Below are 27481 nucleotides of genomic sequence, written 5' to 3'. Positions count from 1 at the left end.
TGTCTGGTGAACATGCAAAGAAAAAAATTCATCAATTTTTATAGTATCTCATTAGGTTAGGTATTTCTATAAATAGATTAATGTCAATAGATGCTGGATTTACTAACTGTATAATTATCTATTTTCTGAATTTGTTTTATGTAACAACTCTAAATTAGACCATGTTTCTCATAAAATAATTGATTAAATTCCTTAAAAGTTGAGTGGTTTCTTCATTGGAACAAAATGCTAGAAAATACTGATCAGAAATACTAGTTTATAGAGTGCATATTGCAAAATTTTGTCCCTCAATTATATTTGGAACCAGAAATAACTATGCTTAGTATAGCAGAGTAAGTTTTCAGATTTCTGGACATCTATAAATTTAGTGTGAGTTAACAGTATGGAAGTTTCCCAAAGAGCTGGGCCTTTCTTTTCTATATGTTTAGTATGATGTAGTATAAACCTACTCCATCTTCATATCGCATCTTCTTTATTCATTTACCTATCAGTGTACAGCTAGGTTGCTTCCATATTTTGGCTATTGAAAATAATGTTGCATTGAACATAGGTATGCACATATCTTTCCAAAGCTATATATATATATATATATATATATTATAAATATCCAGAAGTTGAATTGCTGGGTCATATGGAAGCTCTTTTTAATTATTTGAGTAATCTCTATACTGTTTTCCATAGTGGCTGCATCAGTTGTCAATCTCACCAGCAGTACACAAGGGTTCCCTTTTCCCCACATCCTCACCAACACTTGTTTGTTGGATTTATTGATGATGGCCATTCTGATCAGTGTGGCTATTCCCCTTTGTGGTTTTAATTTCCATTTACTTGATGACTAGTCATGTTGAGCAGCTCCTCATATGTCTGTTGGCTATCTCTATGTGCTCTGTAACAGCCTGATGAGAGCCCGAGGCTCAGTCCTCTTCATTGTGGCTTTGCCATTAGAGTCATTTTCCTTCATTTCATGCTTCCTCTGTCCCTTTGAGTCCTGGCTGGCAGCATTTCTTAAAAAATGTTTAAAAACTGTTTTGGTCTTCTGTATAACTCATGGATGCCCAAGCCATCAGATAAGAAGGTCCTCCACACATCTTTCCTGGGTAATTGCATCTTCATACACCAATGTGACCATAAGTAATTACTTCTGTCATACCCTATTTCCAAATAAGGTCACATTCTGATAGACTGGAGGGTTCGCATTTTCACATACCTTTGCAGGGGGACACAATTCAACTCATAATACCCATTTAACAACCATATAACTACCTTAACAGGTACATCAAGAGGCTTACTTTGTTGTATTTTAAGGTATTTTTTCCTTTGTTCTTTCCTAATTATCATTTTAATTGTTGTAAATATACTGAAAAGCAGAGTAATTTCACACATTTTTGCATACCTTCAAAGCCTTCCTTACCAGAAATTTGCACATAAATGCAATTAAAAAATTAGTCATGCTGTGTCACAAAAACATATAGTAAAGTAATACTTTAGTTTAGGTGTTTGTTAAGTATTACCTTATTATTTTTTAATCTTTTATTTTGGTTATATGAATTTTCTAATTCTATAATTCAAATTCTACCTTACTATTACCTGTCTTAGAAAGTTGCTTATTTTTAAAAATATTTTTATATTTAAACTAGAGGCCCATTGCAGGAAGATTCCTGCAAGAATAGGGCTTCCTGCGGACTGAGAGAAGCAGAGAAGGGCTTCCCTCCCGCCTCCCGCCTCCCGCCTCCTGCCGACGCCCTGCCCCGCCCCACTTTCCACTTTCCCTCCCTCTTCCTTGTATACTGTCTTCAGTATTCACCTGCATATGCAAATTAACCTTCATCTTTGTTGGGTTAATTTGCATACTCGCTCTGATTGGCTGGTGGGCGTAGTGGAGTGATGGTCAATTTGCATGTTTCTCTTCTATTAGTGTAGATTAGATGATTGGTTTTCAGTATAAATAATAGAGAGCATGTATTTGACTTGCTGGAGACAGGAACAACATAATCATGATTCTGTATAATAAATCTTAGGGTAGTGAACATAGAAGAATTCATTGTACACAGACTCCTGATAATTCTCTTTAAATTTGAACTTAACACTTAAAATTAATACGTATATTCTTAAAAGGAAAAGCAACAAAAGCCATTTATATTGGTATTTTGACTTCATTTAAAAAATAGTTTGTTTGAAAAGTTTTACCTGGTTATTGCTCTTTGTACCATTATGTGGTCACTAAGTTTTTTTTATATCTAAATGAGACTGTTAATATCTTCATTTCCTACTATGCATTCTCTTAGATAATCTCATTTAATTTTCACAGGGGTTTAGATGAATGTTATTATTTTCTAGTATTAACAAGAGTCGATTTTCACTGTGCTGCTGAAGCTTATTGTTTTTGACTCTGACATTGTTTCTTTCATTATTTTGAGTTTTTTTTTTTACTTCATTTCTGAATGTTTAAAATTAAAGATAATATTTATCTATTGTAATTACAGTGAGTCAAGCAGTCAGCAGAGTGGTTGATCTTGTTGCATATTTACAAAATTCAAGACTTCTGGAAGAGGGTCATAGGAAATTGAAATGTGTGAGACAGAATTCTCCCTGACAAAGAAACTTATAGTACCTATATTCTGCACTCAATTTTATTTTTCATGAAGCAAATATTAGTAACACTAAAGAATATAAGAAAGTTTCTGCTGCTGAGTCTAAGCTTCTATTTTTTCTTTAGTGCAAATATTACATCTTAAACCAAATATATTAAAATTTCTCAGGATCCTCATTTTCCATATTTCTAAGCCAAGATGAGTACAGCAAAATGACTTAGAACTCTCTCTGTACGAAACAGTAGAAAGCAGTGATGTAGATTAATAGTACCACATGCAGACCTTCGGTACAGTTTGCTTCCAGTGTTTATTATGAATTTTCTTTGGATAGCAGAATGGTGAGCAGAAGGGCTTTGTGGTAGAAGCAGTAGTGTTGAGGTGAGGAAGCATATGGGGGCACTTGGGCTCCCGTGACTATACTTCTTGGGTTGAAAAGGAATATTCATGTTTACTGGCAATGGGAGAGAAACGTGGAAATTTTACTGGTGGAGTTAAATCTTGGAGCCCTTGAATGCCCAGCTCAGGAATTGAGACTTAATTCTAAAGGGTGATTACACTCTATTGAACTCATATTCAAAAGATTACAAGAAGAGGCAAAAATGGCGGTGGAATAGACAGATATGTTCGAGCCTTGTCCCAGAGCAGAAAGAAAGAACAGCTGAGGGTCGCACGAGGAGTGTTTGTTGGCAAGTTAGGGGACAGCTGAACACCAGAAGAAGGTGGGGACTGCTAGACAGGGTTCCCCTGACCGGGCAGCCCCCACTGTGGCTGGGTCCCCTCCCGGAGCTGCGGGCGTGGACGTGGAGTCTGCGCCATCTTGAACCGGAAAGTGGAGCTTATCAGAAGCCTGAAAATCCACAACTGCGGCAACCACGGAACAGCTGCAAGCCACAGAACAACGCTCCCCAATTGGCGCAAACACACGGGTTCAGAGGAACTCTACACTCCACCACGGAAAGGAGAGAGAGAAATACATAACCAGACATCCAGAGAAGAGAGACCATGGGGAGACAAAGAAACAGCCCGCATATGAAAGAAAAGCAGGCATCACCAGAAAAGGAAGTAAACGAAATGGAGGCAAGCAACCTTCCAGAGAAAGAATTCAGAGAAATGGTCATAAGGTAGCTGAAAAGAATGGAAGACAAATTCGACAATATGAGCAAGAACCAAGAGGAAATGAAGAAGAACCAAGAAGAAATGAAAAATGACATCGCTGCTGTAAAGAACTCAATAGAAAGCATCAAGAGTAGACTAGAAGAAGCAGAGGACCGCATCAGTGAGCTAGAAGACAAGATGGGAAAAAATACCCAAGTAGAGCAACTTCTAGAAAAAAAAATTAAAAGGCAGGAGGAGAGCCTAAGGGAACTTTGGGACAACACGAAACAAAACAACATCCACATAATAGGGGTTCCAGAAGGAAAGGAAGCTGAGCAAGGAATAGAAAACCTCTTTGAAGAAATAATGACAGAAAATTTCCCTGATATAGGGAAGAAAAACCCCACACAAATCCAAGAAGCTCACAGAGTCCCAAGCAAAATGAACCCCAAAGGACCGATGCCAAGGCACATTATAATTAAATTGGCAAACACCAACGACAAAGTAAGAATCTTAAAAGCGGCAAGAGAGAGATAGAAAGTTACATACAAAGGAACCCCCATCAGACTAGCGACTGATTTCTCAACAGAAACTCATCAGGCCACAAGGGAATGGAATGAAATATACAAAGTCATGCAAAGGAAGGTTCTGAATCCAAGAATACTGTACCCAGCAAGGCTATCAATCAAAATTGAAGGTGAAATCAGGAGCTTCACAGACAAAAAAGGACTAAGGGAATTTATTACCACAAAACCAGCAATGCAAGAAATGCTAAAGGGTCTTCTGTAAAAAAAAAAAAGAAATAGGGAGCGAAGAAGGAACACAGGGGTAAAGAATAGGAATGGCGACGAATAAGTACCTATCAATAATAACTTTAAATGTAAATGGATTAAATACCCCAATCAAAAGACATAGGGTAACGGATTGGATAAGAAAACATGACCCATATATCTGCTGTCTACAAGAAACCCACCTCAGAAAAAATGACGCACACAGACTGAGGGTGAAGGGATGGAAAAAGGTTTTCCAGGCAAATGGAACTGAAAAAAAAGCTGGGGTAGCAATACTTATATCTGACAAATTAGATCTCAAAGTGAAGGACATAACAAGAGAAAAGGAAGACCACTTCATAATACTAAAGGGAGCAATCCAACAAGAAGAAATAACTCTGGTAAACATATATGCACCCAATACAGGAGCACCCAAATACATAAAAAAACTCCTGGAGGATATCAAGGGAGAGATTGACAGCAATACAATCATAGTAGGAGACTTTAATACCCCACTATCACCACTGGACAAATCCTCTAAACAAAAAATCAGCAAAGAAACATCAATCCTAAATGACTCACTAGACCAGATGGAATTAATTGACATCTTCAGAACATTTCACCCTAAAGCCACAGAATATACATTCTTCTCAAGTGCGCATGGGTCATTTTCAAAGATAGACCATATGTTGGGGCATAGGCAAAGTCTCTTCAAATTCAAGAAGATAGAAATCATATCAAGCATCTTCTCAGACCACAGCGGCATAAAACTGGAAATCAACTACAATAAAAACAACCCAAAGAAATCAAACACATGGAGACTAAACAGCATGCTATTAAACCATGACTGGGTTACCAGAGAGATCAAAGAAGAAATAAAAAACATCATGGCAACAAATGACAATGACAACACTACAATCCAAAATCTATGGGACACAGCAAAAGCAGTCTTGAGAGGGAAGTTCATAGCTCTACAAGCTTACTGCAAAAAACAAGAAACAATGGTAATAAATTACCTAACCCAACAACTCAAAGAGTTAGAAAAAGAGCAACAACAAAAGCCCAGTGTAAGCAGAAGGAAGGAAATAATAAAGATCAGGGCAGAGATAAACGACATAGAGACCAAAGAAACAATACAAAAGATCAACAAAACCAAGAGCTGGTTCTTTGAAAGGATAAACAAGATTGATGAACCTCTAGCCAGGCTCACCAAGAAGCAAAGTGAGAGGATCCAAATAAACAAAATCCGAAATGAAAGAGGTGAAATAACAACAGATCCCGCCGAAATACAAAGGATTGTTAAAAAATACTATGAACAACTCTATTCCAACAAACTGGACAACCTGGAGGAAATGGACAGAATCCTAGAAAAATATAACCTTCCAAAACTCAATCAGGAAGAATCTAAACAGCTCAACATGCCAGTAACTATGGGAGAAATTGAAGCAGTCATCAAAGAGCTTCCGGCAAACAAAAGCCCGGGGCCAGACGGCTTCACAGGAGAGTTTTACCAAACATTCAAGGAAGAACTAAAACCTATCCTCCTCAGACTATTCCAAAAAATTCAAGAGGAAGGAACACTTCCAAGCTCCTTCTATGAAGCCAGCATCACCCTAATACCAAAACCAGATAAAGACAGCACAATGAAGGAGAATTACAGGCCAATATCCCTCATGAATGTAGATGCCAAAATCCTCAACAAAATTCTAGCAAATTGCATCCAGCAGTACATCAGAAAGATCATACACCATGACCAAGTAGGGTTTATCCCAGGAATGCAAGGATGGTACAACATCCGCAAATCAATAAATGCAATATATCACATAAACAAATTGAGAGATAAAAATCACATAGTCATATCAATTGATGCAGAAAAAGCATTTGACAAAATCCCACACCCTTTCTTGATAAAAACTCTCAACAAGGTGGGAATAGAAGGATCATACCTCAACATAATAAAAGCTATATATGATAAACCCACATCTAACATCATACTCAATGGGCAAAAACTAAAACCATTTCCCCTAAGAACAGGAACAAGACAGGGATGCCCACTCTCACCACTCCTGTTTGACATAGTACTGGAAGTATTAGCCACTGCAATTAGACAAGAAGAAGAAATAAAAGGCATCCATATTGGAAAGGAAGAAGTAAAGCTGTCCTTATTTGCAGATGACATGATATTGTACATAAAAAACCCGAAAGACTCCATCAAAAACTAACAGACTTAATAAATGAATTGGGCAATGTAGCAGGATACAAAATTAATGCCAAGAAATCTATGGCATTTCTATACACCAACAGTGAACTTACAGAAAGAGAGACTAAAAAAGCAATCCCATTTTCCATCGCACCAAGAAAATTAAGATACTTAGGAATAAACCTAACCAAGGAGGTAAAAGACCTATATGCGGAAAACTACAGGACACTGAAAAAAGAGATAGAGGAGGACATAAACAGATGGAAGAACACACCATGTTCATGGATTGGTAGAATCAACATCATTAAAATGTCCATACTACCCAAAGCAATCTATAGATTCAATGCACTCCCCATTAAAATACCAATGGTATATTTCACAGACCTAGAAAGAACTCTCCAAAAATTCATCTGGAATAAAAAAAGACCCCGAATAGCCACAGCAATCCTGAGAAAGAAGAACAAAGTAGGAGGGATCTCAATACCAGATTTCAAGCTGTATTACAAAGCCACTGTCCTCAAAACAGCCTGGTACTGGCACAAGAACAGACATATAGATCAATGGAACAGAATAGAGAATCCAGATATCGACCCAAACCAATATGCGCATTTAATATTTGACAAAGGAGGCATGAGCATACAATGGAGTCAAGACAGTCTCTTTAATAAATGGTGTTGGGAAAATTGGACAGATACATGCAAATAAATGAAACTAGATCACCAACTTACACCATACACAAAAATAAACTCAAAATGGATACAGGACTTAAATGTAAGACAGGAAACCATAAAAATACTAGAGGAATCCACAGGCAGCAAAATCTCAGACATATGCCAAAAGAACTTTTTCACTGATACGTCCCCTAGGGCAATGGAAGCCAAAGAGAAAATAAACAAATGGGACTACATCAAAATAAAAAGCTTTTGTACAGCAAAAGAAACCATCAACAAAACAACAAGAAACCCCACTGTATGGGAGAACATATTTGAAAATGTTATCACCGATAAAAGTTTAATCTCCAACATCTACAGGCAGCTTATACAAATTAATAAAAGGAAGATAAATGATCCCATAAAAAAAATGGGCAACGGATCTAAATAGAATCTTTTCGAAAGAAGACAGAAGGACGGCCAAGAGACACATGAAAACATGCTCAAAGTCACTAATTATCCGAGAGATGCAAATCAAAATGACAATGTGATACCATCTCACACCTGTCAGAATGGCTATCATCAACAAATCAACAAACGACAAGTGTTGGCAAGGATGTGGAGAAAAAGGAACCCTCGTGCACTGCTGGTGGGAATGCAGACTGGTGCAGCCACTGTGGAGAACAGTATGGAGTTTCCTCAAAAAACTGAAAATGGAACTCCCATTTGACCCAGTAATCCCACTCCTGGGAATATATCCTAAGAAACTAGAAACACCAATTAGAAAGGATATATGCACCCCTATGTTCATAGCAGCACAATTTACAATAGCTAAGATTTGGAAACAGCCTAAGTGCCCGTCAGCAGATGACTGGATCAGAAAAGTATGGTACATCTACACAATGGAATACTATGCTGCCATAAGAAAGAAGGAATTACTACCATTTGTAGGCACCTGGATGGAATTAGAGAACATTATGTTAAGTGAAATAAGCCAGTCAATGAAAGAAAAATACCACATGATCTCACTCATTTGGGGATAATGAAAAACATTATAAACTGATGAACAAAAAGATAGTTACAGAGGCAGTAAAGCATCAAACAGACTATCAAATTACAGCGGTAAGGTTAGGGAGAGGTGGGGGAAATAAGAGATTAACTGAAGGACTTATGTGCATGCATATAAGAGTAACCAACGGATGCAAAACATTGGGGGGTGAGGGCATGTATGGGAGTGGGGTGTGGGGGCAATGGTAAGATATGTACACATATAATACCTTAATAAAAAATATTGAAAAAAACACACACACACAAAAAACACACAAAAGATTACAAGACATTTGGGGGAGATTAAAGTTACAGCTATAAAGATGAATTGGTGCTTGGAGAGACCGGTATAAGGAATTTGTACAGGAGACATTTCAGAAGAAGAATTAATGGTAGTTGATGACAGACTGGATTTCTAAGGGAAGAGGGGAAAGATGGATTAGGAAATGTTGAGTATGTATGTAGGAGATTGGAAGAATTTTCATATCATTGATGACAGCATATTTGTTTGCAGTAAAAGTTGCTTTAAGGCATGTTAGTTCTCTGAACTTTTAAATCATAATGCCTGTCAACATTTGAATTCTATGGAGGGAAGTTTTGGACTGGACATTATTAAAACAGTAATTAATTTGCATGGAGATGATAATTGTATCAACAAAATATTGAGAGACTTACAGTTTCAAAGCTGTTGTTGAGTCAACCAGTCTGTTGCCCAGTGTGTTAGGGTTTGTCAAGGTATATTCGTTACACCTTTTTAAAAAAATATATTTTATTGATTTTTTACAGAGAGGAAGGGAGAGGGATAGAGAGTTAGAAATATTGATGTGAGAGAAACATCAATTAGCTGCCTCCTGCACACCCCCCACTGGGAATGTGCCCACAACCAAGGTACATGCACTTGACCAGAACCGTACTCGGGACCCTTGAGTCCGCAGGCCGACGCTCTATCCACTGAGCCAAACCCGTTAGGGCTATTAGTTACACCTTTGAGACAATTCTGTGCCACTATTTGATTAATGTCTGTCCTGTTGGATGAAGTTTGGGCTGGATGCAATTTAACCTGTGTGAAGTCTTTATAGGAAACTTGCTTTATAAGATACTAGAGGCCCAGTGCACGAAATTCGTGCATGGGGTGTGTGTGTGTGCGTGTGTCCCTCAGCCCAGCCTGCACCCTCTTCAATCTGGGACCCCTCGAGGGATGTCCGACTGCCCATTTCGGGGCCTAAACGGGCAGTCGGACATCCCTCTCAGAATCCAGGACTGCTGGCTCCCAACCACTTGTCTGCCTGCTTGACTGATTGCCCCTAACCACTTCTGCCTGACAGCCTGATCGACGCCTAACTGCTCCCCTGCTAGCTCGACTGCCCCTAACTGCCCTCCCCTGCCAGCCTGGTTGCCCCTAACCGTCATTCCCTGCAGGCCTGGTCGCCCCCAACTGCCCTCCCCTGCTGGCCCGGTAAACCCTAACTGCCCTCCCTTGCCAGCCTGGTTGCCCCTAACTGCCCTCCCCTGCTGGCCTGGTCTTCCCCAACTGCCCTCCCCTGCAGTCCTGGTTGCCCCCAACTGCCCTCCCCTGCAGTCCTGGTTGCCCCCAACTGCCCTCCCCTGCAGTCCTGGTCCCCCCCAACTGCCCTCCTCTGCAAGCCTGGTCCCCCCAACTGCCCTCCCCTGCCGGCTCCGTCACCCCCAACTGCCCTCCCCTGCCGCCCTGGTTGCCCTCAACTTCCCTCCTCTGCAGGCCTGGGTTCCCTGCACCTCTCCTTCCCTTCTGGCCATCTTGTGTCCACATGGGGGTGGCCATCTTTGACCACATGGGGGCGGCCATCTTTTTTGTTGGAGTGATGGTCAATTTGCATATTACTCTATTATTAGATAGGATGTCTTCTAGGTGCTAGGTAAGTATATATTCATGAAAATCAAAGTCTTAGTGGATTCAAAATAATATTTTCTTTGAACTCACTTTAATAGTATTCCTTTTTCCTAGTGGATATGTTTGTAGTAGTGTTTTGTAGTGGGTATGTTTTATGTGATATGATGTAGAAGAGACTCTTCTTTTGCTCCTAATTGTTGGCCACTTTTTGAGAGTATGTTTGTTAATAAATATAATGTGATTAAAATTTATCTTGAAGAAAATTTATCTCTTCCCATTGGTTTAATTATTCTAATCACATTCATTGGCTACTTTTGTTTGTGAACCCAGGTTTTTAGCTTCACAAACCTTTCAGCATTCAGCTCACTGATACAGCCTTTTGATAGGAGAGATGTTCGTCCTGTTGCAGGCATGCTTTTGAATGGGTGCACTTTCCTTTTAGTTGTTCTTGGTACACAGTTTCCTATCAACTTTTACCATGCCTTTGAGCATATTATTTTACCAGTTATCAGTGTGAATTTGCAGGTTCTCGCCTCCCTTTAGAAGAAATTGAATTTACCCCTCACTGAATGTTTGAAAATGTAAAACATCCTCATATATGTAGTGACTAAATATTCTTGTGAGTCACATTTAAAGTAGGACTCAGTGTAACTTCATGTAGCTAGTGAAATGTGTAAAGCACAACATCCCCTTTGTGTTTCAGTGCACCTGCAGGAATGACATGGTGAAAATTTCAATGGATATTTTTGTGAAGAAATTTCAGCCAGACAGATACCAGCTTTGGAAACAAGGAAAGGATATATACACCATTGATCACACAAAGCCTACTCCGGAAACCACCCCTGAAGTAAAAGCATGGCTGCAAAGGAGGAGGAAAATAAGAGCATCCAGGAGGTAACGGTCCCACCCTCCCCCATTGCACTTGTACTTATGCAGTTAAAATGGGTTATGATGTGATATTCTTAAAGACTTTTTGCCTTGCTGAAAATTTATTCCTCATAAGTTTACATCATATCTTACTGAAAATTTGAGGCAAAATATTTTAATTCTTGAGAAATGTAATAAATAAATAGAAGTAGAAAGAGTTGTATTTTGTGTTTGAGAATATTCCTGAAGTTGTTACACATGGCAAGTAAAACAATACTAGAACATCTTGGATCTCTTACATTAATGTATTTTAAAGTTGTATTGGTGGTGCTCCTTATTCATCTCCATACTTTTATTAACTTCAGTAACTTGATTTCCAACCTTTTCATTTTGCTGTTGATTTTCTTTCTGACTTCAGTAGTTTTCTTCTTCATTTGATATTAATTTTCTCATCGGGATGCCTATTTTTTGCCCCATTTTATACACTCAGTTTTATTCTTTTATGAGATAGAAAGCCAAGCATGTGGTGTTTCTGTAACATGGTTGTCCCCGTGAACTTTATTCTATATTCCATTTTCATGGCCAGGGCCATTTCAGAAGCTTTTACACCTGTCACGGGCATCTAGCTAGTTTAAAACCTATTGAATAGGGTATGTGTTATGTTGCTCAGGTCCTCAGGCAACATTTTTAGGCTCTTGATGTTTTCCAGGGTTATATTACATTTTTACTCTCCAATATTACTCATTGTTTTTCTTTCAGATTGTAAAGGTAATATTTGTGCATTGGAGAAAATTTGTAAAATAAGGAAAAGAATAATGAAGGAATCCCAAATCACTCATAACCTCACAATCCAGAGATAACCAGTGTTAACATTTTGTATATATCCTTTACATATATATTGATTCTATATCATATAGTATTATATGCCTTTCTAAGATTGGGGCGATGCTCTATTAGCAATTTGATGACCAGTTTTGTGAGTGTTTTAATGTAATCAAAATGATTGCTACAACGTGATTTTTAATGACTGCATGTATTTAACTAATCCCCTGTGTTTGGACCTGTAGCTTGTTTCCAGTTTTTTTGCTATTAACTAAAATAACACTGTAATTTTAAATCTTTGCCCACACTTTTGATGCTCATTTTCTGATTCTCTTTTATTTTTCCTGACATTTATTTTCTGCTATTTTAGAATGATAGTGAGCGGAGGAACCTTAAGAACATGGAGTCAAACTTCCGCATTTTATGAGAGAAATCCCTGAGGCACAGATTTAGTAGCAGGACTCAAACTGAGGTGTTCTATTTCACCCTATAGTTTATAGCAGTGATTTTCAAACTGTTAGTTTTCAGAGCAATTTAGTAGGTTAGGAACAACATTTTTAAATTAGGAAGTAAAATAGAATAAAAAAGTATCATAGTCCTTCCTGTGTGGGAAGGGTAAGTATTAACTCATGACATGTATGAGTATGTGTGCATGTGTGTGTTGTGTCACCATCTAGAATGTATAACTTACTATGGGTTGCATTAAAAACAGTTTGGGAAACACAGATTTAGAGAGTCAATGCCTTTGATAAACAGGTTAATCCACATTACAAAAGACACTAGCTGTGGAAGGGGGCAGTAGTTAATCTTGAGTTCAGAAGAAACACCAGTAGATCTTGTTGAGAATTGCTCTTTAATGGTCAGAAAAAATATAATACTTTAATTAGATGTATATCTGGTCTCCTAGTTACTAACCACAGTGGCCCTTTTGGGTTGACAGAGACATAGATCCATGACATGGAACAGATTTGAAATGCCTTCAGCAGGTTAAAATAATCAGTAGACTTTGCTCATGCTCACTTAGTTTGAAAAGCTAATGTTAAGGGGCTTGTTGATTATGCTCAGCTTTGCGGCTTGATCATAGTTCTCTGACTCCCTTAAGTAAAGCCCTATCTAGGGAAATCTGATGTAGGGAATGATTCATTGAAATCTCAAAGAGATGTCAGTCATCTAACTTTACCTGTACTATGCTATTAGTAATGTGAAGATTTTCCACATAGGCCCGTGCATGGGTTCTCAGTACACATGATATTGGTGATGTGGTACTAGTACTGTCACTACCAGCAACAGCCAGAGCTAATTTACATAGGTTATCCAGTGGTCAGCAAACTCATTAGTCAACAGAGCCAAATATCAACAGTACAACGATTAAAATTTCTTTTGAGAGCCATTTTTTAAACTTAAACTATATAGGTAGGTACATTATTATTAACTTAATTAGGGTACTCCTAAGCTGGCCTTTGCTAAAAACTCAAGGGGCCAAAAGAGCTGCATGTGGCTCGCGAGCCACAGTTTGCTGACCACTGGGTTATCCAAAGCTACCCCTTTATCTCAGATCTCTGCTCTTCCTGTCTTCCTTTGTGCTGTTTGTGTGACTATGTGTATGTATTTGGGGGCACTGAAATACATATTGCTTTGATTTGAATTGCACTTTTTCCTAAATGAGTGTTAGAAATGTTGTGTCATATACAAAAGGCATCTATGACAAAGCTATCAAGTGACTTGCTGGAAAATACTGAAAGAGGAAAAAATTAAAAAATGGTGTCCACTCTGAAATAATAAGTTGATATAAATGTCAAATACATACAGTTGACCGTTCTTCTTATTTCCTTTAGCTAATGATGATTTGGCATTTATTTTTAATGATTTTAATGAAAACTTAAGACTTAGACAAAAATCAGGGAAATGTGGTCACCTGTTCACATTGGAATGCAAACCTACACAGATTTTAACAATGGCTTTATGGGCTCTCCTCATTTTCGTCTTTATTTCTCATTACCTAAATACTTGATTCGTTGATTGGATTTCCCCCATGGCATCATTTTTCACTTTCTTTTTATTTTTAGATTTCTTTCAATATTGTTATAAACTTTTAGCAAAGACTTCCCCCCAACAGTATATAATAATCAATTATTTACAATTGTTTTAATTTTAAATTAAAAATTATATTTTTATTGATTTTAGAGAGGGAGAGAGAGATAGAAACTTCCATGATGAGAGAGAATTGGCTGCCTTCTGCATGTCCCCTATTGGGGATCGAGCCCACAACCCAGGCATGTGCTGTTGAATGGAATGGAACCCAGGACCCTTCAGTCTGCAGGCTGATGCTCTAGCCAATGAGCAAACTGACTAGGGCTTAATTTTAATTTTTAGTGAATTGTTAAAACTTAAGATTTCAACGTCAAAATTAATCTTTTAATTGTGAAGATAATCTCTGCCAAATAATTAAAAAAAAACTATCAATTTTTTTTCTTCTTTCAGTAAGAAGAAAAATAACATTTGCATTGGTATGTTTTATCCTGTTCTTTGCAAATATTGCTCTGACCACAGCTTCTCTTGTTAATAGCTTCCAGTGCACTAGTTCTCACTCTAAGCGGCCTAAGAATGAGGAGGATGAGGAAGTGTCAGCTGCAGTCGATGGGGCACAGGGCCCTACCCCTGACCCAGACCCAGAGGACCTCAAGGTCAGTGAACAGCCAGAAGCAGCAGTGAAGCTGGAGAACATAGAAGCACCTTCAGAGGGAGTGGCCTCTGCTAGCAGGATGCAGCTGGACCAGAATCTATCAGATAATATCGGGCTCTCAGGTGAGAAGCTGGCTGATTGTTTCACATATAACTAGTAGGTGGTTGATGATCTCATGCCTTTGATCTATATTCACTGGGACAGATATCTCACTTTTCCACATAGCTTAACCAAGAAGCCTTCTAGAGTTATGGGGTAATTCAGTCAGGAAGCCAAGGGAGTGCTGTAAAGGTCAGGAGCATCCCTGCTACATTGAGTGGACTTGTGAGACATACAGCCTGCAGGTCCTGTGTGGTTAAATAAAAAATATCCTAAAATGCCCTAGTAGTTTGGCTCAGTGGATAGAGCCTTGGCCTGTGGACTGAGGGGTCCCGGGTTCCATTCCAGTCAAGAGCACATGCCTGGGTTGTGGGCATGATAACCAGTAGGGGGTGTGCAGGAGGCAGCCGATCAATGATTCTCTCTTATGGATGTTTAATTCTCTCTCCCTCTTCCTTTCTCTCTGAAATCAATAAAAATATATTTTAAAAAAAGATTCTAAAATGGAAAAAAGTATTTTTTGTGCAAGTCAATTACACTACATTTTTAGAAAGCTTCTCTTGAGCTCATATGGAACAGAGAAAACCAAATATAGGTAATTCTTTGCCAATTCTTTGTTTTTTACTTAATTTTAAGACAAAAAAATAAAGAATAAGGTTTTAAAAAACAACATGTTGTTCATTAAATTCCACAAATGAGTGAGATCATGTGATACTTACCTTTCTTGGACTGGCTTATTTCACTCATAAACTGATGAACAAAAATAGATTCAGAGACATAGAAGCATCGGACAGACCGTCAAACCTCAGAGGGAAGGCAGGGGTAGGTAGAGGGGTGGCGGGTAAGAGATCAACCAAAGGCCTTATATGCATGCATATAAGCATAACCAATGGACACAGACAGTGGGGGGTGAGGGCCTGTGCTGGGGGTGGGAGCAGGCGGGGAGAAGTCAATGGGGGAAAAAGGAGACATATGTAATACTTTCAACAACAAAAAAATTTAAAAAATGAAAATAAAAAAGAAAAACAAATATTACTTAGTCTTGGGAAATGGTATGTATAGTCCCTTGGCTGTTCCTCTATACCAGTGGTTGGTAAACTGTGGCTCACGAGCTGCGGTTTGCCGCTCTGTTGACTAATGAGTTTGCCGACCACTGACCTAGACTCTCAATTCCAATAATTACAGGCTGTTGTTGTTCCTTGTGATTAAGCCCCTATCCCAGTGGTCAGCAAACTCATTAGTCAACAGAGCGGCAAACCACGGCTCGTGGGCCGCAGTTTGCGGACCACTGCTCTATACTAAAGCTATCATCTGCAAGTCTCAACTACTTTGCTTTCCCCCCTGAAACTGCATATATCTCTGAAACTGCTTTAACACTTTGCCGCTTTAATATATGTTGGGGCATTTGTCCTTTTACTAATCGAGCTTATTGGTAATTCCTGTCTTCTTCTTGTGCCCCTCTACCAGTCTGTCTTTCAATCATAGGCTCTTCGAATCCAGCCATTGCCTCCCCCCGAGCCCGCCCTGCTTTCTCCTCCTTCAAGATACCATTATCTCTTGCCCGGGTTATTGCAGAAATTGCTTCCTTCCTGTTTTGCCAGTGTTCACTCTAGAAACCTCTGCTAGTTAGTTTTCTATATAGCAGTGATCTTTGAAAACTACTAGCTTATTTATTTATTTATTTTTTACTATGAGGGAACATTCATTAAAGCCGGGGACAGTAGAACGAGAAAGGGCTTAGCATAGAAGAAGCAGTGGAGAGTCTAGGCTGGGCTGCCCTAGTTCTCTGGGCAATTAGAGAAAAGGGGGCCTTGGGATCAGGTTCAGGGGTTAGTGTGGGACAAGGGGCCAGTGCCCATTGCTCCCCTGGTTGCAAGCCTCAAGGGGTCCTTTAGGGTTTAGGACAGGGGTGGGCAAACTTTTTGACTTGAGGGCCACAATGGGTTCTTAAACTTGACTGGAGGGCCGGAACAAAAGCATGGATGGAGTGTTTGTGTGAACTAATATAAATTCAAAGTAAAGGAGCGGAGGGGAGAGCAAGAGAACCCTCCGCTCTTTCGGCTCCGCGGGCCGGATAGAACAGCCGAACGGGCCGGATCCGGCCCGCGGGCCGTAGTTTGCCCACGGCTGGTTTAGGAGGTGCATGCCTGTGGGGAAGGAGAGGGAAAAGGAAATGGTGGAACTACTCCCCAGAGGGTGAGCATACACTGGCTCCTTTGTCTTATGTAGCTTAGGTCTCATCCCCACTTATTTCTTTTTTATTCATATTCCACTTATAGTGTAAAAAACGTCCTTATCATAGTCCTAATTCATTTGACCTTCAGCTGCTTCTCCATACTCATTACCTTTTGCTCTTGAAATATCTTTATTAATAGAGTTTAAATCATAGACTTTTCTTCAGTGAGTTTATACTTTAGTGGAGAGCCAGTGTGGTAAGTGCCATGTTAGAGATTGCATAGAATGTTGCTGGTATTCCAGGGAAAGACCCTAAAGAGACAGGAGGCTGGACTGGCAATGTTTCTTGAAGTAGGTGGTATTGAATTGACTTGAAATAAATGGATAGGAGGTAGGAAGGTGGAGAAGGCAGAAAAAGGAACAGCAGCAGGCAGTGCAGAGAAGATGGTTATGCAATACATATGGCTATTTCTTTAGAGTCTGTTACCATAGTTTAATTACTGGGTCATTTAGGCCAAGGGCACACAGTTTTATTACACATTTCCTTGCATTTTAACCTCCAGGTTTAGAGACCTGGCAGAACACTTACGTAGAAGATGTGGTTAGGTTCAGCACCACAGCTAGTATGTGACAGGTGAAATGCGTGCATGTGTGTAAGGGAGGGAGAAGGGTGAATAGAGAAGGCTGTGGAGAAGTGCTTATGATCATTGTATGATACAGCATTAGTGTAGGAAATAACTTTTACTGTATCTGCTCAGCCTTACATGTGCTCTTTACATATATCCTCTGAACTGGAATGTTTCCTCAGTAGCATCTCTTAGCATCATATATTAGAATATAATTCTTATTTTTAGAAATATTTCAAATTGCTATTGCTTTGGATAATTATTGTTGTTGTCCTGGCTTTTGTCTGTAGTAAAACCTCTTTTTAATTCCTTATTTTGTCAGTAAGTATATTCTTTTGCCAAACTCCAAGGTCTCACCTTAACAACTATGAAGGCTGCATGGTGCTACCATGACCTTTTCTACCCTTGTCTGTGGAAGTTTACTAGTACAGGGGAAGTTGGAAGATAGAAAGTTAGCTGATAATAGTTTAACAGTTGTACTCACTAATAACACAATGCAAGATTTAGTAAGTCTTTTGTTTTACTCCTCAGGAAACAGCTGCTTAAGTACATCTGTGAAGGAGGAAATAAAAACTAAGGATGACCAAGCCTATGCCATAATTCCATCTTCGAACGCCAGAGAAACCGCTGATTCTATATCTATTGGCCATTTGACCCCCAAGGAATCAGACCCACCCAAACACCCATGGCCAAAGTTACCAGAGTCGTGCTCCTCAGTACCTGCAAGTAACAGATTGTTGACAGAAGGAGAGGGCAGTAATGTGGAAAGTCTTGTGAGTGGCCTTGAACCTGGGGAAGTCCCAGCGGTCCCCAGTGGAGAGAGGAATGGTTTCAAAGTCCCCAGTGTATGTGGCAATGTCTGTTTTTACTGTATTTATTGTGTGATGAGAGGACTTTCTGAAAGCTGTGCTGTGCATCTGAATCTTGCTGTAGGCCAGAAATAACATTTTACAGTGTATGGGTCTTCATATTTTCTTCCATGATTGGGAGGTAAGCCTTCTGTGAGCTTTGGCTCACACGGTGATAATTCAGAAAGCATAGAAATTTTTGCCACATGTTGAACCTTAATTTTATTTTTAAATTATTCTAAAATTAAACTCTTTATTTTGAGATAATTATACATTCATATGTAGTTATAAGAAATAGTACAGAAAGCTCCTGTGTAGCCGGTTTCCCCCAATAGTGACTTCTTGGAAAGCTATACTAAGATATTACAGTATATTGACATTGATACAGTCAAGATACAGAGTGGTTCTATTACCTTCAATGTTTACCAGACTGGAGATGAGTTATCATCAGGGTTTTGATCTCCTCCTGCCAACAGTTAATTCCTGTAAGTCCCATAGCCTCCATTTTAACAGTAGACTCCCCTGGTCACACCTCCCCCTGATACGTTCCTCATGGACACTGATTCCAGGGCCAGGCTGACCTTTTTGGCCCTGCCCACTACCAGAAACAGGCCATTTACCTCTTGGAAAACTCAAGACCCCTCTTGATTACCAAGCTCTCCATTCTATCTGTTTGCATAGGACCGCCCTGTTTCTCATATGTTCTCATATGATGTTAATGTCATATGGTTTCAGCATAAACTGTTACTGTGACCATAAGGTTGTGAGCGGATCAGGCAATCACACACACTGATTGTGTATAGTGATCATCAGAATTCATTAACCTCTTTGACCTGAATAACTTGATGAAGGAATTCAAGTGGATGAGTAAGGAGAACCTCAGTTGTGGGAGCTGATAGAGTGAGCCCCTGAACAGACCCACTTCTTCATTCCTCCATTTCAATCACCACAGTCCTTTTCATATCTTTGAGTAGCCAGGGAGATTAGATAAGGAAATCCACTTGGAATATTTTACTTATAAGTAGTTTAAAAATGTTAAATAATATATAAATAAATTTTCGAATTTGACCTAATAACCTTCATCATTTTATTTGTGATTATATATTCCTTTTTAAAAAATGTATTTATTTGAGAGAGAGAGAGAGAGAGAGAGAGAGAGAGAGAGAGAGAGAGAGAGAGAGAGAGAGAAACATGTATTTGAGAGACAAACAAGGATAGGTTGCTTCCTGTACACATCCCAACCAGGGATTGAACCTGCAAACCGGGTATGTGCCTTGACTGGGAATCGAACTGGCAACCCCTCCGTAGGTGACGCTCAACCAACTGAGCCACACCAGCCAGGGCAGGATTAGTACTCTTTTCTCATACCATAGTGTCAGCCCCTCTAATACAGATCCATCTCATGTTTGTATAGTTTTGAGCAGTGTTTCTTCCTATCAAGTGTAATACTATGTGTATTCTGGTAGCAATCAGCTTTAGTAAATCTTCTCAAGAAATACTAGGTTAATTTTTGAACATTATGTCTCTGTCTATAATTGGGCTCCATGGAATATACCAAATATGTTATCACTTTACCTGTTATTCCTGCTGACCGACATACTCCTTCCTCAGAGACCTGAGTGCATCGCTCCTTCACTGCACTCAAGGGTTCACTCCATGGTCTCCTCATCTGAAAGGCCTTCTCCATTGACCTGTAGGAAATAGCCCCGCCCTAGCACTTTCCATTTCTTTGTTCTGCTTTATTTTTTCTTTACTGCATATTTGCTTAGTAGTACCTGATAGAGATTTACTTTTTACTTATTGTCTGTGCTCTTCCCCTTCTATAGAGCACACTCCTTGAAAGCAGGGGCTGGTGTACTTTTTCTTGTTGTAACCCAGTTTTTACAACAGTGTGGCCTGTAGTAAGGGCTTAGTAAATTTTTGTTGTTGACTAAGTTATAATTTCCCAAACCACAGATAAAACTCATCCTGTTTCACTTTTCCTTCTCATAGCTTCGATTAGAACGTTTTTTCAGCAAATCCTGTTTTGCTGTCAGATGCCAGGGTAGTTTCTCCACTTTTGGCCATTGCTGTTTTAGCTAACAGGAAAATTTCTGAGAGTCCTTTTTCCCCCAGTGAACTGTTGATATAAACCTAGTAATTTCAAACTCTCTGGGAGTCTTCCTACCTTTTTCTTTTTTTGGATTGAATGGGTAAGAAAGCTTGCAAGTGGGTTCTGTCTGGAAGATGTCAGGGTGCACATAGCCTTTTTTCTCTACCCTTGAAAAGAAAATGTAGTTTACAGAACCCAGATTTTCTAGAAAATTTAAGTGATTTCAGCCCTGGCCTGTGTTGCTCACTAGTTAGAGCATCAGCCCAAGCCAAAAGGGGTCAAGGGTTCAATTCCTGGTCAAGAATATGTACTGGGTTGCAGGTTTGTTTCCTGGCCCCGGTCGGAGTGCTTGAAAGGTGACCAATCGATGTGTCTCTCTCACATCGATGTTTTTCTTCTCTCCATCCCCCTCCCTTTTATTCTCTCTAAAAACCACAAACAAAAAAAAGGTAAGTGATTTCAAGATGACAGTAATTTATCATATTGGCAAAAAAACACTTTTGATTTCGTGTTTAATCCTCAGAGAAGTGATGATTCATGTCTGAATGAAAGGAAGTGTATGGGCTCAATTTGGCAGTGTGGTTTTGTGTGTGGATAGAAAGCAAAATAATATGCTATATATTCTCATTTGACCAGCATGGATGTGACCAAGTGCCATAGTCCTATGTTGTTATGAAAATATAACCCTAAATTTAAGTTAGTTTTAAAGAACATTTGAAAACTTGCTAACTGCTAAATTTATTGCTGGCTGGATAAGCCTACCCTGAACTATATACAGATAGTATTTTAATATGAAGCAGAAGGATAGTTAATGGATATTTTGGTAAAATAACTAATAGAATGGATTCCTATTTTTTTACTTAAAGGTTTACATTTTTTTTATAAAAGGGCTAACTTTCTAGGAGGTAAAAAAAGTATAAGAGTTCTTCATAATTAAATTGTTATAAATCATTGTTTTGTTTAAAACAAGTTTTTAACTGCTTGTGTTTCTCCCCCATTTTTTTGTTTTGTAATCAGAGAATAGAGGGAGAAACCAAAACAGCTAAAAGTTGGCGCCATCCCCTGAGCAAGCCTCCAGCAAGATCCCCAATGACTCTCGTGAAGCAGCAGGCAACTAGTGACGAAGGTAGGCTTGTGATGTTTTCAGGATTTTTAACTTGAATCTTTTAAATTTATGAACACCATCTTGAGTAAGAAACTACATACAGTACTTCCATATCCTTTTATACCTGGTATGTGGCAAAGCACAGGAGGAGGGTGATAGCTGAGCTCTCAAGCAGTGAGGGAACTCCAGAGGAGATTCTGAGAGAAATGACATCCAGATTGGAAGGAAGAGCTAATGCTGTGGCTCTTTGGGGGAAATACGCCAGGACTGGAGTGGACATAGGGAAATTAGAGCTGAGACCTCATAGGTCCCTCAGACACACAAAGCTGGACTCTTATAAGCCTGTATCCTTAGTTAAGGATGTACTAGAGAAAAACCAAACCACAGCTGACCTAGGCTCAGGCAGAGGACAATTGGACTTGATGCCTGGGTTTGGGCTTGTGTGAGGACAGGTGATAGGATAAGACGAGAAAGTTACCCTAATAGTTCTTAATCGTAGGACTGGTATCACATTTATACTTTCTTATTCCAAGTCAGAAATTTAAAGTAAAAGTGGGTACTGACTGTTAAAGCCTCCAGGGCATCTAGCAGAAGCAGTTGACAAATCTTTTTGAATCCACTTTGAAGAGGAATCTGGTTGACTCATGGACAGTAAACTCTCTGACTGGAGTCTTGGCTTTGTCCCTTATAAGTTTTTTGCCTTTGGACAAGTCCTCTCTCTGGCTTCAGTTTCCTTTTGTGTAAAATATGAGGACTGGTCGTTAATTGTCAGGGTTCCTAACCTACAGGTTCATGAGTGGATTTTTGGCACTTCAGCTATCCTGAAATAACTTGTGGTAATATGCTGAGCTCAGCACCATTAGACAAATTTTTATTTGTTACTCTTAAACTATAATTTTATGATTTCCAGAATAATTATACAGAAAGGTTGAAAGATGCAGGTACCCATCCATACTGCATTCACCCAAGTACAGAGCTGACCCACCTACAAGTTTGAAAATTGACAAGATTCAGATTAAAACCTTGGTTATGGTTCTAATTTTCTGTAATCTGAGCGCCGTCTGGATAACTTTTTATAACTCATCAATTCAGCAAGTGCAACACTGTGATGAGCTGTTAAGCATCTCTTTGAAATTAAAGACAGCTTGGACCCTGATCCCTATCTCTGTAATGTTTGCATGCCTTGAGAGTTTGATTAGGAGAATATTTCAGGCTATGTAACAGCAATTTAGTTTTTGGACAGTCTGTCTTTATTAATATTATAATTCATTTAGTAATGGATTGAATATTTAAATACAAAGATGGAAGAGATGGAAATTGCTGCTTTAATTAGAGATTATATTGGCGTTTGACCATTATTTAACCCATTTAATCTAGGTTTTCAGTTATTTTAAAGAATAAAATGTATACATTTAAGTGCAATTAAGTAAGGAAAATCTCAGGAAATCAAGTCTGACACAGTTTGATTACTTTCCCAGTGGTGTTCTCTGTTTCACACTCCTTTTATTAAAGCTCTCATGTTTATGATGCAGTTGAATATTAAACCGGCCCTGAGTGTATATTCCAAAAACTAGAACTACTACTGATTTCACTTTGTTGAAGATTTTTGTTTTCTTCTGGGATTGTGTGATATTTCCTGTGGTATTTTATGAAATTTACCCTGTGTCAATAGTCACTATAAGTGCTATTTCTGGTGCACAAACTGACTCTTGGGCACTTTCCACTTACTCCTCACACAAGGGACATTATTTAGAATTGGCTCTTTCACTTTACCTTTGGTAGATAGATATTTTGGGGAGAATTATGCCCTCCTGCCCCTGGCATGCTATAGCTCCTTCCTTTCTAAGAGAATTGGTATAGATTTGTTGGTCTTCATTTTATTTCTTTTACTTCAAGGTTTTATTAAGGATATATTGACCAAATTTAATAATAGTGTCATTTATTGATTCAAACTTTACAAATGTTATTTTAAGTATTAAATGAAATTAAATTTTCATTTTAAATATTAAAAGCACCCACTTATTTGTTTTGCTGGGTGGTAATGGGCACTTGTCTCTGTTTACGGTAGGGAACCTGAGACCTGCCTGCCTTCTGGTCTCTCCTTGGCTGTTAATGGCTGCTCCTTGGAGAGCTAAATCATGGAATCTCTAAGGCTCATCAGATGTTTACTCCTCTGTATGGTGAAATGGTTGGATTATTACTGATCCCAAAGTTTCATTCAAACTCTAAAGGTCTTTGATTCTTTGAAATTATAATAGGAGAGGATACTATATAGTCCCCATGCCCCATACTAGCCTTCATTGAAAAGCAAAATAGTGAAGTATAGGAACATCCCTAATCAACAGTGTTTCCCTTCTGTAAAACTTCTGTTTTCTGCCAATTTTGAAAACAAATGCTATTTTATGACTGTTGCATGTGATGCTCCAAATGTTATTAATTTTTATAAAATGATCTCTTTTTGTATCAATTCTTACTAACTTGAGGTAATATCATACTTTCAGAATGAGCACAGTTACATTTTCTGTTTGTTTAAGCACAGTTATATTTTCTGTTTGTTTAAAACAGCAACTTCAGCAGATTACTAAGTAGATTGGCTTGGAATGTTTGTTGATAACAGCAAATGCTTTCCTGCATTATGTGGACAATAAAACACTAGATGTTTTTGGCATTCAGATGTTATGGCTATTTTATCTAGCACTCAGCTGAGTAGTAATAGGCATTCTCAGTTTAGCTTATTTCTTTGCCCATAAATTATATTGGGAGCCCCAGTGGCATTGACTTTTACTGTAACATAGGGGATAAAAATTAAAAACACCTTTCTTTTATTATGCTAGTAGCTTCATAAGGGTTTGATTGAATTAGAGGGAAAATGTTAGGTTTGAAATTTATATGGTTGCTTTCTGTACTTATCAGAATCATTCTTGAAACTTTTCTAAATGTGATTGGCATAAAGTGTTAGGTCTGAATGTGCTGATAGCGTTGGGATTGTAAAATGATAGCTAAGACTCAGACTCTTGTAAATTCACGTGTGCATTGTTGCTCTTAAAGTCTTGAAGGAAACAACTGAGGAACAGGAACAGCTTTTGATACTGCAAGTGTGTGGTCATTCTATTCTTGAGATCTTGAGAAAATTAAGTTACTGCATTGGTTGAAACAGATGAAATTGGTAATGTTTGATTTTTTTTTCTACAAAACTGTAATTTTGTACAACTTAACTCAAATATATTGCTTTACATTTCCTCAAACTTGTACACAACTCCCTTTCCTAGGAGACAAAGATGTCTTAACCCTGCAGGGCATTGAATTATCCTTTATTTTGTACCAAATTTTCTCCATTTCTATTTCCACCTTTTATTTGGTCATGGAACTAACAGTGAAAATCAAAAATAAGCATGCAAAGTTTGCTAAGTTTTCGTAGATTTTAAAATTTACTTTATGATCTTCATTTTCCATATTTTGCCTCTGACTATTGAAAACTTAGTCCCGGGCTGGCAATGTTCTGTAGGCTGACATTTGGGGACCATTGTCATGGATTTTAGAAAGGGACTTTTCACTTTGTGGGAGGTAAGTGTGTGGGTTAAGTGCCATTTATAGGCTTCCAGATAGTGAGTGGCTCACTTTATCATCATTTTTTAAAAATATATTTTATTGATTTTTTACAGAGAGGAAGGAAGAGTGATAGATAGTCAGAAACATCGATGAGAGAGAAACATCGACCAGCTGCCTCCTGCACACCTCCCACTGGGGATGTGCCCGCAACCAAGGTACATGCCCTTGACCGGAATCGAACCTGGGACCTTTCAGTCCGGAGGCTGACGCTTTATCCACTGAGCCAAACCGGTTTTGGCTCATCATTTTAACTGCATAAAGTATTGTTTTATTTCTTTTCTCTTTTTTGGGTCTTAGGTTCCCAGTTTTTGGGAAATGATGACATGACTTCATTTTATATATGTCAAATGGACTTCTAAATTCTATACTGATGTCTATTGTTTTACTGCTAATGTTTTGTTTTGGGGAACCATTTTCAAGATCGAAAGTGTAGGAATTTTTGTTGTGCTAATCAAAAAGAGTAGAAACTTAAGGAGAAAAGCTTTGTAATAGTACTAGTATGTGAACATTTTTGAATATTACTAAAATATTTTCATAGTTGCCAAGGTCTTTTCTTGAGGAAATATACTTTATTAGAGGCCCAGTGCACGAAAAATCGTGCACTTGGGGGTGGGGAGTTCAGCCCAACCTATGCCCTCTCGCAGTCTGGGACTCCTCGGGGGATGTCCACCTGCCGGCTTAGGCCCGCTCCCGCCACTGCTGTTGCACTTGCAGCCATCAGCCCGGCTTGTGGATGAGCAGAGCTCCCCCTGTGGGAGCGCACTGACCACCGGGTGGCAGCTCCTGCGTTGAGCATCTGCCCCCTGGTTGTCAGTGTGTGTCATAGTGACCGGTCATTCTGCCATTAGGGTCAATTTGCATATTACCCTTTTATTATATAGGATAATGTCTTTAAGTGAGTTATCATGAATCTGGGAGTAAGAATCTCTGTGGGAGAGGACAGTGAGTACAGAAGCCCAAAAGAGCTAATAAGTGTGGCATGTTTGAAGAACAGGAAGAGGTATAACTGATGGGACCACCAGAGGTTTTGGATGTGGAATGACAAAATGGACATTTGCTGCCTTTCCTTTTCTTCTTTCTGTACATTCTCTCTATGGGCTAGTCCTGTGGTCGGCAAACTCATTAGTCAACAGAACCAAATATCAACAGTATAATGATTGAAATTTCTTTTGAGAGCCATATTTTTTAAACTTAAACTATATAGGTAGGTACATTGTTATTAACTTAATCAGGGTACTCCTAAGCTGGCCTTTGCTAAAAACTCAAGGGGCCAAAGAGCCGCATGTGGCTTGCGAGCTGCAGTTTGTTGACCACTGGGCTAGTCCATACTCTTGTTTCTCCAGTAGTTGGCATCATGGCTGCCCTGAATGGGGTTTTTTTCTTCTCCTTAGCAGCTGTTTTGTGTGATTTACCTGATGATACTTCTTTTAGTTTTGGGGCCAATATGTCTAAGGGTCCTGCTGTCCTTTACGTAGATGACAAGAACTGACTTTTAGGTAAGGGGAGCTTTTTTTTTTCCCCAGGTAAATTGCAACATGCTTATAGATCTTATTCTGCCTTTTTTTTTTTTTACTTTGTATTATAGATGCTATTAATGAAATAGTTTAAGAAACTGGAGGTTTCTCCCATGGGAAATTTTGAACTCATTGAAGGCAGGAGACTATTTATTTCTAGGATCTGTCATATTGCCTAACATAACGTGAGTTGTATATGCTCACTCTTTCTTCACTTACTTTTGATTTGATGATTAGAATATGTTCCTTTTGATGCTATGTTGTCATCAAGTTTTCTAAAGATATGCCAACTTTCTGTTAGAAGTTTTCTTTTCCCCATCCCCACTGAGATATGGAAATTCACCATACTGCTTTCTTCCTACTGTACATATTATTAGCAATTGCAATTTACAGTTTCTAAAGATAGATGGTGTTATCATTTTTACTGCTGAGGAAACTGAAGCTCAGAGACATTAATTCACTTGTTCAAGGTCACAAGGCTGGCAGTTGGTAGATAACAGGCTTTAAATTATGTCTCATTCCTAGGTTTGCACTCTTTCTACTTTATCACACTAGCAACCCCAATAATGGCTCAGTACTGATAAAAGAAGCTGAAGTGAGCACGTATAAATGTCTGATAAGAACCAGCCATCTCTGTTGCGATAGTAGATCATCTGTAGTATTCCTTGTTATTGTCCATGTGTATTGTAAGAAAACACACATTGGTGAAATATGAGTGAACATTCTTTAAGAAATTTAAGCAACATTGGTAATGCCAAAGTTCTCAGTGAAACCTCCCCAACCCCCAGAGGTGCAAGTATCAGGGCATTGTTTTGTAA

General features: G+C 38.8%; 1 protein-coding gene across 3 annotated transcripts in view; it reads left to right on the top strand.

Moving 5' to 3' along the window:
- The window catches only part of KDM4C (lysine demethylase 4C), a 375701-nt gene that overhangs the window by 195695 nt on the left and 152525 nt on the right, over positions 1-27481 (top strand). For all 3 annotated transcript variants that reach the window (XM_080668088.1, XM_080668087.1, XM_080668089.1), the window contains 4 exons: positions 10927-11117; positions 14479-14717; positions 18027-18340; positions 21453-21561. In XM_080668088.1, the coding sequence (XP_080524214.1) occupies positions 10927-11117; positions 14479-14717; positions 18027-18340; positions 21453-21561 (853 nt within the window). The remainder of the gene's footprint in view (positions 1-10926; positions 11118-14478; positions 14718-18026; positions 18341-21452; positions 21562-27481) is intronic.

The sequence above is a fragment of the Plecotus auritus genome (genome assembly GCF_963455305.1).
Source record: "Plecotus auritus genome assembly, chromosome: 5".
In the NCBI taxonomy this organism is placed as follows: domain Eukaryota; kingdom Metazoa; phylum Chordata; class Mammalia; order Chiroptera; family Vespertilionidae; genus Plecotus; species Plecotus auritus.
The sequence above is the reverse complement of the archived record's forward strand: the minus strand, read 5'-3'. Positions and strand labels throughout refer to the sequence as shown.